Source organism: Pseudoliparis swirei, chromosome 16, assembly GCF_029220125.1.
Source record: "Pseudoliparis swirei isolate HS2019 ecotype Mariana Trench chromosome 16, NWPU_hadal_v1, whole genome shotgun sequence".
Taxonomy (NCBI): domain Eukaryota; kingdom Metazoa; phylum Chordata; class Actinopteri; order Perciformes; family Liparidae; genus Pseudoliparis; species Pseudoliparis swirei.
This window is the reverse complement of record NC_079403.1, coordinates 15,040,473-15,053,571: the sequence shown is the minus strand read 5'-3', so window position 1 is coordinate 15,053,571 and position 13,099 is coordinate 15,040,473. Positions and strand designations below refer to the sequence as shown.

The 13,099-nt window shown below is 46.0% G+C and overlaps 1 protein-coding gene across 2 annotated transcripts; it reads right to left on the bottom strand.

Annotated features, from left to right (window-relative positions):
• Positions 1 to 209: 209 nt before the first annotated feature.
• On the bottom strand, positions 210 to 6,205 carry slc35b3 (solute carrier family 35 member B3). 2 transcript variants are annotated; one of them, XM_056433613.1, is made up of 10 exons: positions 6,105 to 6,205; positions 4,711 to 4,941; positions 4,296 to 4,417; positions 3,971 to 4,125; positions 2,787 to 2,894; positions 2,540 to 2,637; positions 2,326 to 2,418; positions 2,019 to 2,130; positions 1,704 to 1,773; positions 210 to 1,264 (listed from the first exon to the last, which is right to left on the bottom strand). In XM_056433613.1, exons 1-10 carry the CDS (start codon positions 6,177 to 6,179, stop codon positions 1,114 to 1,116), a joined length of 1,215 nt encoding a protein of 404 aa, XP_056289588.1. In that variant the 5' UTR covers positions 6,180 to 6,205; the 3' UTR covers positions 210 to 1,113. The 2 variants fall into 2 exon arrangements, with proteins under 2 accessions (XP_056289588.1, XP_056289589.1); XM_056433614.1 differs by lacking the exon at positions 6,105 to 6,205 and adding an exon at positions 5,707 to 5,923.
• Between the last annotated feature and the right edge of the window lie 6,894 nt (positions 6,206 to 13,099).

The following is a 13,099-nucleotide window of genomic DNA, read 5'->3' as shown; positions in this document are numbered from 1 at the left end:
TATCTGTAAATGGAGAGAGAGGACACTGGTGAAGAAGCAGGTGTGAGCTTCATCACATCGCCCTTTAGACTGGCAGTCATGTCTCTCACACACACACACACACACACACACACAGAGAGTTTGGCAGCATTTCAACTCTCGTCCTGAGCGGTGCAACTGGAGTGAGTAACGGTGTGCTAGCCAGAACAACACAAACGTATGAAACACTGGACTTTGAGGGAATTGTCCAAGTTTTTATTTATACATGTGAAAAACAACAACAACCTTTCACCCAAACACATGGTTAGCAAATTAGGGTATCTGTCATTCTTTTGATGTTTTCATGTACACTGGAGTAAATGCCTTCATATTGCCCAAAATGTCACCACATGATCACAATTCTTTCAATAATCTTGAGCCCAGCCAGTAATAAATTACCAATAAACTATGAAGAAAAGAAAAGCCACTTTCATCGAGACAATAAACATGTAAAACAAAGTTCCATATTTCTGGCACATGCGGGGGCAAATATGCATTTTTATTAAAATGTATCTTTTCCTTTTAGGAGTGGGGGCGCAGTCATTCGTCCGAGTCGTGACGGGATAGCACGTCTCCTCGGTGCTCTTTCCACCCAACATCTCTCCAGCCACTCGAGGGTTTACGCGTACACATGTTTACGCTTTACGGTGCAAAACTCTGCGATTTGGTTAACGAAGGCCGGCTTCCTTTTAGAAAAGCCCTCGGTGTTGTCCTCCATGTCGGGAATGTTTGTGTGGGGCTCTGAAGTGTTTCTTTGAAAAAAAGAAAAAAAAGAGCCCACTAGCATTTATCCCCCTTGTAAAAAAGAGTCTGTTCCTTCAGTTTGCTGCAGAGAGTTTGCGTTGGACACCAGTGGTGTCCTGGTCCACGATGAGGTACGGCGGCTCTGTCCCCCCCGTCCTAGTTTAACTGTGTGTGGGCAGTTTTTCTGGCCGATTGCTGGTCACACCGTATACTCCCATCCTCGGCTCAGTGTTGATGCGGCTGGCCGCTGGGGCGCCTGCTCCTGCAGGCCGAGTCAGGCGGGACAGCTCCCCATCTGGGCAGACGGTCAGGCTGCCGGCGCAGGACCTCCGCTCCGCCCGTGGGTGCCTCCTATACGTTTTGAGAGAGAAATCGGACTTTCTTTCCCATCAGCAGCCAGCCCCTGAGGTCGTTGAAGGAGGGGAGCTTCATTTTCTCTTTGTTTTTACTGTAAACGTTCAACAAGATGCCGAAGAGCACCAGGAGGCCGCCCCAGATGTACCTGACGGGTGAGAGATGGGAAAGGTTAGATGTCTTCAAAGGAGACGCCAGAGACGAAGTGGACTGCCACGTGTGAACGTCAGCAGAAGCCAATTCGAGCCAACATAATAATTGGATGTAGAGTGTGAAGTAGAGTTCAACAAGATGGCCATGCAGAGGCAGATACTGGTAAGAGTAAAGTATATCGGTTTAAGAAGCGTAAACTGTGAAAAGGACCAGTAACGTGGCACCCACCAGCTGGAGGGAGCATGAAGTTGGGGAAAGATGCACGCGTTTTTTTGTTTCTTGTATGTAGTGTGTGTGTGTAGAAAGTTAGAGAAAAAAACGAGACTCCTTTGACAGCGGAGGAGTTTGACCACTCAAATCAAGTTAGAGTGGTCAAAGGAGAGGCCAGTGGGGACTTTAAGCTAGAAGAAAGTCAAAAAGGTGGCCGGACTTACTGAAAAGTGAAAGGTTTTGCAAAGAACATGAAGGAAAGTACGATAGTCATGGCCTTTCTCCCGGTGGTCACTGCAAAAGAGAAAACATAAATAAATAGATACATGTGTGGCTTTACTTACATATATATATATAAACAAGAAATTTAAACTCAACAGATGCGACTCTCTAATATGACTAAAGACACATTTCTAGTCTAGTATGTTAAATAAATATGTTATGAATTTTGACTCAACAATCTGTCCGAGATACAATTCCAAATCGACTCCAGGTCAGATTATCCCAGAGTGACGAGAAGAGCAGAGTTTGGCTCTGACCTGTAACTGCGACCAGGGCGCCGAAGAGCTTGATCAAGGCGAGCACGAAGGAGATGCCGAAGTAACCCGTAAGAGAGAAGAAGAACGCGTAACCGTAGGTCTTCACGGGATGCTGGGAGGGCGGAGAGGAAACAACTGAGATATGAATATGAAACAGACGCGACATCGGCCTCCTCCCGATGCCGAGATAAAACATATTTTAATATACATTAAAACGCAGCTGCCAGGAGCACAAGATGAATATACTATACATAAGAAGTGATTCATTTGCATAGTATCGAGTCCTTTTGTCTTCAGCTCTACTCACTTCGGAGCAGAACGCCACCGCTGGCCCGAGTCCACCGACACTGAGCAGGCCCGTCAGTATGTAGACAAACCCGATAGAGTACGAGTACAGCACCTGTCCACACAAACCCCATGTGACCGTCAGCGACGCCACGACAACTACCACAATTCTCACAGAGCAGTCGGGGTCGCAGATATAGACTTATATACATTGTTCAGTGAGATAAACAGGCTACCATTTCAGAGTTGGAGCCGTTATGCAGCTTCATGGCTTTCTCCTGCACGTTTCCGATGGCGGCGTCTGCACACAGCGCCAGGGAGATGAGGAGAACACCTGTGTGCCACGGACACGCGTCAACACACACAACTAAGAACACGGGGATCTCAACACACAGGCACATTGTGTGTTTTTAGCTGAAGCGGTGCAGGGATGAGCTGGGAGGCACTTGAAGCGTCTCTATGCCTCACAGACAAAGAAGTTACCTGTGACGTTGAAGCTGGGGGCCACTTTGCTGTCTGCCAACGTAAACCAGACGAGTCCCAGGCTCATGCAGAGGGCCGCAGACACGTCAGCCACATTATAGCGTTTACCTGGAACACAAACCCGGGGCAATGAACCCTTTTGTACTCCGAATGACAATCTTTAACTTCTAAAATCTCCTAAATCATATTTTGGAGGAAACAAGGAATGAGTTTGAGTGATGAAAATTCAAAAACCGTTTACATCACAAACACAGAGACACCCATCTGAGACACTGCCTCGAGCTTGGATGGAAAAGGAATCAAAAGATGACCGACCTCGTTTTAAATAAAAGAAGATGACATTGGACTTAGGTAAAAAAACTTTTTTCACATTGGGTATTCTTGACAATTGGAAGTTGGAGCAGAGGTTGCGCGTGTAACAACAAACCAAAACCACAAAAGTTTGGACAAAAAATAAACAACAGGATGAAGGAGTCTTCCAAAAAGAGTTTGACGGATAGATGCCTCGAGGTCGACAAGGGGACGCAGCATCAGGTCGACCGCGGTCGGCTTTGATTCCCTGACTGGCCTTTGAAGGGCCTCACATCAGATGCAACCCCACACCCCTCCCTTCATCCTTCCCTCATGCCCACTTTCTTCCCTCTTTGCATTCAAAGTGAGTAACTTCTGTTTTCCACTCAACCCCTTGAGGGACCCTGGTCTTCACATCTATCCATCCAGAAAGAAGGCAAAAAAAAGTTAGACAAAAATATGCAAAACCTGTCTGACGTTGAGGACACAGAACCTCGAGTGGGCCGGTGTGAGGAGGAAAGGACAGAACTAGTGCATCCGGCTGGGCTCTGACATCCGACAACAACAGACATAGATATAAAAAAATAGGTGCCCAAAGTTGAAAGGTGGTCGTCCTAAAGGAAACATCTTAAATGAATGAAATGAGGTTTAACATGTCCTCCTGACTGATGACTGCATCTCCTTAAGTCCTTAGTAAAGTTCAATTAGGAAGGCATGTATTATTCTCTCTTAGTAATACGATCTCCTGTATATTTAGAGATTCCACGATCTTACTCTACAGTTTTCTGAGAGAAAAATCTAATTTCTTAGTTTAAAAATCACCAGCACAAGTAATTATCTCAGTGTAACTGTAACGTCTGTGTACAAATACAAATAGAGTAGAATCAGCTTACCTTGTATAAAGATTCCTCCAATCATGACTGGGATGAGTTTACAGCACTTGAAGATGACCTGTGTGGGGTAGTTCAAGTAGCCCAGGGAGGTATTGGACAGGCCCATAGTGCCCACTGTTAGAAATGCTATGATCATGTAGGTCTTCCCCGGTATCCTGGAAGACAGGAAAATATAACGTAGCCGAGTGACAGATTTTTGCTTTTTAAAATGGATGTGTTGCTAAAACAGTTTAACAAAACATTTTCATCGCCAATACTTCCAAAAACATTGTCTAAGGAGTTCATGCGAGGAGAGTCTTTCATCCGGGAGCACGGGATTATTCACCTTCTGCGTTTGTCCTGCGTGAGCTGAAGCTCCACGAGTCCAAACATGGAGTAGAAGCCGAACTGGATCAGAGTGAGGTACCAACCAAAAGGCTTGAATCCTTCCACGGAAAATATCAACTCCTGGATGGATGAGAAAAAATAAATAAATAAAACAAAGCAGGGACTGATAGTTATTTTTTTAAATACGTCACATGGGTTGTGTAATCTACCATCAGTACCGGCACTGTATTTTCCAAATATAAAGCCGGGGCCACAACAACATCTATTAAAACATCACACATATACAAACTTTGGTGAGACTACATGTGCCTGTCTTTTGTATCTGTGCATGCAAATAGACACACAGAGCCTTGACAACAGCACTCTCCTAATCACATGTCTGTGTGCTCCGATTGTCTTTCTCCCGGTGTTACCTGCAGGTATCCATAGATGAGGTAAAAGAGGAAGACTCCGGCCACACAGATCAAGAACTGTGTGGCGGGGCTGAAGTTGCTCAGGTTGATTCCCAGGACCCTCAGCTCCTCCACAGACTTTATGTGGGGCGACATCACCTCCGTGGACGACGGGATGGAGATTGAAATGTGCTTCCGTGAACTGTTGTAGCTCACCAGGCCATATTTGGCACTCATTGTTGCTGCTGGGAGCTGTGGGGACATGGAGCGAGAGAATTAGGTGATAATCAAAAAGGGAAATAATGGACTCAATTGGCTCTGCTTAAGTGTGAAGCGCGACGCAGAGCTGTCGTGAGACCACAGGAAAAAGTGGCATCGCAGCATCCTTGTCAATTAGATGCAGTTCATGGTGCCACTTCCTGCTTTACTTTAATGGCTGTTGTCTTTCACGGGATGCACAGTGAACATTCAGTGATCCAGCCCTGCTCCTTGACACTGGGAACAATATTACAAACACGTTGAGGAAGCACCCACCTGCATCCATCAAACTGAAACTGCTGCTGCACCTCACCAGTTATGCCACATGCCATGTCCTCCCTCAGGAGCCGTTCAAAGACCGGAGTATTTACAAGATGCTGCCTTGTTTTTCGTTCAGAAACATGTTTTTCTGCTGATTAGCTAGTTTTGTTATAACGTTACTAAACACAGCCCCACGCCGATGCATCACATTCAACTTCACACCCACCCAGTTGTAGATTCAAAATAAGATATAGACATTTCATACAGAGAGCATCGTGTTTAGAAAAAGGACGATAGCCAGTGACGTTAGCTGGGCTACATGAAGTAGCCGGTTGCTAGCAACTTAATTGGAAGTTGTTCTATAACTAATTAGCATAGATTGCGCCTCTAAAGACGAGTGTAAACTGCAACATTCACGGCCGATTCATGAGCGAGGCATTTCATTCCCGGCTCTGCCTTCTCCACATTACAAGCAAGCTACAGTAGCAGGCTGGTTACCTTCACCAGCACTTCCGGGTTTGTTTTTACGCTAGTTTATCCGCTCCTTCGCAGGCGACGCCGGTGACAATCATTTCCCTGGACATGCTGGCTTCCTCTTACGCACATTTGGGGAGTTTTCATGTTTTCCTTCCGCAGTGACAAACAACCATTGCGCGTTGAAACGCGCGTTAGCCGGCTAAAAGATGCCAGTTTTTGCTGCAGCGGCAGGAGCGGCCAACAACTTCCGCTCCGCTGCGACCTCCGAACTGCGATGCCATTGGTCGACGGAGCTCCACGCAGTCAAGGCAGGTGAGTCACTACACGTCATCGGTCCGGTGTTATTCAACTCGGTCTTATTCCGCGGGCCACGGACAGCAGGAAAGGAGCGAACGTCAGAGGCTGCGTGCGCACGTTACCTGTTTTGAAGATTCCATCAGAGTTACAAGGTGAGCGTGATGTCTCCAGTCACACCATCGAGCACCGGCGCACATGCACGTGTTGCTAGTGTCGTCCTCCGTAACATTATCTGTGACGTCACTGACAAGCTTACCATGGAAACATTGACTGACATATGTATGGACTCTGGTTCTGTGCTGTGACATCGCTAGTGACGTCACGGAGCACCGAACCAGAGTCTATATAGAAGTGATTTCCAGCAGGCTGCAGCACTGGTCTCACGCCTACTTGAGGATCTCGGAGAGTTCTAGGGACCAGGATGTACCATCCCATAATTGGGAGGAGTTCTGGTAACTTGGATGTGTATCCTAGATCAGGGGCCCCCGGGCCGCGGACCGGTACCGTTCCACGGCTTGGTTGGAACCGGGCCGCGGAAAAAAAAGTTGTAATTTTATTTTTTTTATCAGTCGGAAAAATATATTATTTTGAAAAAGGACCGGATACACCCGTGTGTACGTCTGAGCCGCGTTCAGGAGTCTTAAAGTTCGAGTTTATCGCTGCAGGCGAGTCTCACGCGCCGAACCCTCTGCTGGCGGCACATTTCAGTGACAAAGAATCTTAAAACATATTCAACCTGCTCAATGAATTCTGTCACTTCAGGGAAATGACAACTGTTTTCAAGTTGGCCGATAAAGTCGCTGCTGTGTGGGCGAGTGAACAGCGGAATATTCTACATGTTTCAGACGTTGACCGGGTGGAAGAGGCTTTTAAAAGAGTTTGAGCGGTACTCCAACCACAAGAGACCCGACTGCAAAAGAATAGACCTGCAACCCATTTGTAAACAAACCCACCCGGTGAATCGAGCCCGTCCGAGCTAGAAGTTAATTTGTTCGAGATGCAAATGACGGTGGCCTTAAGGGACATTTCACACAACAAGTCTGCCGGTGTTCTAATGACAGCGACCAGAACTCGGTTAGGAGCAGCGGACCAAACACACGTCTGTGTCGCCGTCTCCATTAGCGGCTCGTTGCAGGTAAACAAGCGCACGGCTCACACTAATTCGGCGTAATGATGAGTTGTAGTTTTGGCACTTTATGCCCTTCGTATAATTGTATGACGTCATATTTATTACGTCATTTATATTGCCGGTCCGTGAAAATAATTTCTGACACGGAACCGGTCCGTGGCTCAAAAAAGGTTGGGGACCGCTGCCCTAGAATACAACTGGTGGGGGGATTTGTGAATCCAACTCCTACTGGCTGGAGCTATGCATTATATATTAGATAGGAAATTATGACTTATCTGAATTGGGTCTGAAAGGGAAGCCAATGTGGAAGTGCCTTAAATTAGCATTCTATCAAATGGCCATCAGGGGGCGACTCCTCTGGTTGCAAAAATAAGTCAGAATGTGTCAGAGTGACAGGGTGCTTTCAACGCATTGTCTGGTCTGGTCATTGTCTGTGTAATTTTAGTGTGTTTTAAGTCCATGAAAGTTAATTGTTGCATTGACTATTTCTGTACTTTCACTATGACAATTTTTTCCTGCACTATTTGGTATGTCTAGGCACAACTCAGTGAACAATCTGAAACTTAAAATGTCTTTGTGTGAATCCACATCTAATCTCACCTGTTGATAATGAAATGAAAGATAGATAATTTGCATTGAACAGCAGCATAATCTGAGGATGATGTTCATGTATCATCCTCATATTGTGGCTTGTTGTACACTCTATAGCTGCTTTGTAGCTCATTTCTACTGCCCAAATACCATCATTCCCTTCAACTTGTCCCCCCTTGCCTCCTTCATCTCCTGCCTCCATGTCTTCCCACGTTCCTTTCGGACTTTCCCATCAGTTCTCTCCCCATCTGCCCCTTGTAGTCTCGTCATGTACTTTTATATGCTTTTCTCCAACCTTACTTTCTTTCTGAATCCTTATTAAATTATTCCCTACTTTCCCTGCTTCTGTTCTGGCTCTGTCTCTCGGCCATCTCATATCCCTGTCTCTCCCTCTTTAGCTTCCACAGCATACGGCATGGACCTCTCTTCTGGCACCTTCATTCCTCTCCTCCCTCTTCTAACTTTCCTTTCTCCCTGTTGTCCAATCTAAAATCCTTCCCACGGCCTGGATTGTTTCTCTCCCTCTCCCTCTCCCTACCCCTGTCCTCTTTCCCCAGCCAGAGGTTAATACACTCCAGGATGGCATTATTTCCTCCCCGGCCCCTCTGACAATATAAAAATTCAGAATGGACAGCTCAATCCCTCTTCCATCTCAGATTTGATTGTAATGGTATTGCCTCCTGTCCCTGGGAGGCCCCTGCCTCCTCGCCAACCCGGCCTTTATGACACTAAATGGCCAGGCTACAATTTTTCCATCTATTCAAAAAATTCTGTTAATAACTCATTTGGAATGGGCCGTCTGCGCTCCCTGGGCCGTCTGCGGCCAGGTCCCTCACCCCTCTGCTCACAGGGGTCACAACATACGGGAAAAAGATGCAGGGCTGAATCGCAAATGTAAAAGGTTAATTAATCTCTCTGAATTTACAATCCCCTTCCCCCGGTCCCCTTGCACTCCAATTGACAGTCCCAGTGAGACAAAAATGTCATATTTACAACCGCGCATTGGAGAAAGTGCCCACCGAGGCACTGCAGTTGAGCGCAGGCGCGCGCCCGGTCCGAACCACTTTTCCACATCTCCCACGTCCAACTTTACAAGTGTGCCCATTCATCACACGTGATGGATTTATGTAATAAAACCCATTTCCTTCTTCCCATACGATCCTATTAAATAATAAAATAATTATTTATTGATTATTCAAAAAGGTACATATGCGCGGGTAATGGCTTTGTACCACACCGCTGGACCTGCAATAAATAAAGCCGGCAGAGAGAGACGGAGAGGAATAAAGCGGACGGCGGGGCAGAGAGGGGGAGAAATGAAGGGGAATGAAATGACTTTTGAACCAGTGAAATCTGGATCCAATATGGCCTCTTGCAGCGCGGATCAGGAAGGACATTATTCAATCTTCAGGAAGCTCATATGGGAGCGCGACCCATGAATGGTTTTGATATACTATATGGACCATAGAAATGAAAATACACAACCGGGTGAGTGTCCGGCTCAGAGTTCTTGTCTCTGATTTTGAACATTTGTGGAATTTACACTTTTCACACGTAAACCACAACATCTCTTTATGAAAATAAAAGGAGGGAGGGTATATATTATTCTGATATATATATAAGTTTCACACTGTGTTGAACATGTCTGCTGGTAATAACATTTTGTGTGATCAACCAAGGCTGCTATAAGACCTGAACACACATAATAAAAGGGTTCCAGCCAGCACCTCCCTTCCCGCTTCATTAAAACCTATTTAAATTCTGGTCAGTGCAGAGATGAGACTCAGGAAACACTACCAATGCCACCTTTAACCATTAACAGGCATCTGCAATGTTTGTGTCGGAGCTTTTCGTTGCAGAACCGGACTTCTTGGGCTTTCGTAAAGTCTCCAGCGAGGGGATAGCATGACAGTTTTTTCGTCTTTAATATAAACACTGACTCCCTCATTATGATCCTTCATATTATTTATTCAACATTAGCATCATAAAGATCCCCCCCTACCCCCAGCAGTCAAGAAGAGACACTTTAATGTCCAGCCAGATATTACGTTGAGGGCTTCTTAATAACCCATTTGTGTTCGGTCCTATCCAACGCGCTCCGTTGTCTTTCTTTCCCCTGGCTCGTCTCAAGCCTCCTGCATGCTCCGGAAAACAGATGCTATCTCGTCTATATTACTTCTCAAAGCACTCATATCCTCTCCCATGTTATTTTCTTTGATCTGCTAGGCTTGCTGCTCTTACATTTTTCCCCCCACACCATCCCCTCCTCCTCCTGCTCCCCCCTCCACCCAGTGACCAGAGAGCAGACACTCAGTGGCTGTCGAGGTTTTGAAATTCAGATCATCTGTTCTCTGTCATCGGAGGGCAAGAGGTGCACGGCGGGTCCGACCTCTTGGATTCGCCTCTTAATCTGCCTTCGCGATGAGAGCGGGGCTCGGTGTCAGTCAGTCAACAGGCCGTTCAATTCAAAACAGGAGCGCAAACTGCAGAGGGAAGCAGCTTCACAATATCTTTGTTCTAGTTTTAATTGAGCTGTTTTTGCTGTATTGAATGTGGATTAATTCGTTCCTGGTTGCCATGGTTTTTATTAGAGCTGTCAGGATAAGTTGGGTGATTGACGAGCGGATTGTATCGTAAGCACCTCCAATGTGAATGTTTGCAAGTTTTCTTTGTCTTTTACGATAGTGCGCTAATTAAAAGTTTGAGTTTTGGGGCTGTTTGCTGGGCAAAACAAGCCGTCTGAGTCTGTCAACTTTGGCTTTTGGAAGTTGCGATGTAATGTTGATAATGTTGCATTTTAATATTTCACTATATTATAGGCCATTCATCAACACATTCGGTAAATTGATCGATAATGAAATGATGGATTCAAAGCTGTACAGTATATATATATATATATATTGCATTTCTGCTATTATTTGACAGTGTAGAGACGGGCAGGAATGAGAGAGAGAGAGGGAAATGAGTCATGACATGCATTAAAGGTTCACCGATGCACCAGATCACAACAGCCCAAGCCCTAATGATAACCCCATGTAAATGTTAAGGATACATTAATACACTATCTCACATTCAGAATGGAAAATCCAAAAGTCAAATGAGGAATCAGAAAAGCATCAACGCAAACACACACTTTACAGCGAACTAATTTTTGTTTGTGTGTTTGTATCCACACACACACACACACACACACGCACAGTGAGTCCGCCCACAGGTCACATAGCAACAGAGAGCATGGTGGGGCAGCCGCAGGAGGCCGGGGAGTCTTTGGCTTTCTGAGGAGCAGCCAGGAGGGGGAAGCATCTCTCTTTGCAAGTGTGCTCACGAGAAAATGACAGAAAAAAGTAATTAAACAAATAATTTACCAGGAATTGTGTGCCTGCTTATCCAATCTACCATACTCGCTTTTGCACTAATACACATGGACAAAAAAACCCGAGATTGGTTGTTGTCTGCTCCGAGTGACGGTAAATGACACACATGTTTCATTGCCCATTCATTTAACCTGCGCTGCGCTTATGAAGTGAAAGGGATTGAGAAACAAATGACGTCGTCTCATTTAATTAGGAGTTTTGCTGTGAGCAATAATCCTGTTTTTTTCCTTCCTCATAACCTTTAACTACTTAATGGATTTGAGAAGCTATTACCTTTCAAGATTTCTGTTTTTAATTATTTGGAGTATTGTCACAGACACGAAATGTCAATCACACACCAGGATAAATGCCGTGCTTTACGTCTGAATATTATTTACTTGTGAATTAGAGCTGGAGGAGTTCTCCGGCTTTGACAGGCTTTGCGAAAACAACAACATTGTGCTAAATGCTAAATTGTGCTCTGTGGCCCATTTAGCTTTTCACTTGCATTCCTCCCTCTGCACCCAATAGCTATACAGCCTTAAATCCATGAGAGGCAGTTATTTACATACATATTACCATTATATTCATGGTAATGGGAATCCATGGTAAATGGCTATAAAGTAATTTGAGAAATACGTTTATGTGAATCCTGGATCAGATTATTATAATGACTCAGTTTTAATATGTAGAAACTCAATTTTTTGTTTTTCTCCTTTGGCGCTTACACTGTAAGTGTGTGTGCGTGTGTGTGTGTGGGTGTGTGTGTGCGCACCACAGCTCAGGACCTTCCTCTCACCCTGATCACGTTCAGGCGACACTGTGAAAGTAGCAGCCAGAGTTCGTTCACTCCCCCCCCCCACTGCCCGGAGGACATGGCTCTGCCAGCCGACCAACCCCCGCGCTGTGACATCATGACCCACCGTGCTCGTATGTACATCGCTTGCAGGAGGTGCGCTTGATTCCGTTTGCCTGATGCTCGCAGGGCCACGATGAGGGCGCGTGTCCCGATCTTCAGTCGGCGCCGCTCGCCTGACAGCCGGCTGCAGACCTGGTCAGGGTTCTGCTTTCGAATGACACCCGAGTGGATCCAAACACGTATCCTACCAGCTGATTGGTTCCCTTGAGGATCTGCAAATGTCTCGGAGAGTAAATGACGCACGCGTATTCAAACCCTTTATTCAAAGAGATGTTTCCACCCCGGTTTGACACGGCTCTTAGGCTGACGCGTTGGCTCCTTGAGACCCCCTCCGACCCCCCTCTCTACCCCATGGCACGGGGGCATGTAATCATCCTGAAAGTCTCTCTGGGTGTCTGCGCTCTCATAAAGCAGGGAAATGGATCGTGTGGCCCAGGAAGAGAAAATGAAAGAAAAGGAGAATGAAATTACAGACCTGGCTGACTGCACAAATCATGCATATCATGTTTTATGGCTTGCCAGAAGAATTCAACACCTGTGGATCACCGTCGCTATAATTGTACACGAACGCACCGGGATGGGGGGGGGGGGGGAGGAGGGGGAGCTGCGGTTTGCGTGTTGCGGTACATGTGCGAGTATATGTTCGTAGGTGTCTGTGTGCATGCGAGTTGTGTTTTTGTTGGCGCGGCCTTCGGAAGCAGTGGGAGGATGAGAGAAGAAAGTTACGGGAACGCCTGTCGTTCACTCCTTCAGTACATCCTGGGTGAGCCGCCCACAGCCCACAGGGCTCACTCGCGCAGCCTTCATTTACCATTGTAATTACCCTGTTTATTTACCCTACCTGCTTTTGGTGGTAAAACGGCGGCCAATTCATCAGATCAGGACAATTCGGCCTCGCTTTGGCTTCGCCATTTACTTTAACTTAAATGAGGCAATCAGTGAATCATAAATCACAGTCCGTGTGCCCGCTGCCTCCGCTTGAACCGGGTCCTCCTGTCTTTAAACACGACGCAACAAATAGACGCACACGCAAGCTTTAGAAATAACTTTTCAACCAGTTTGCATGTAGGAATTTTTTTTCTTTCTCGTTCATGCGGAGAGTATATATTTTTTTATTTGTATATC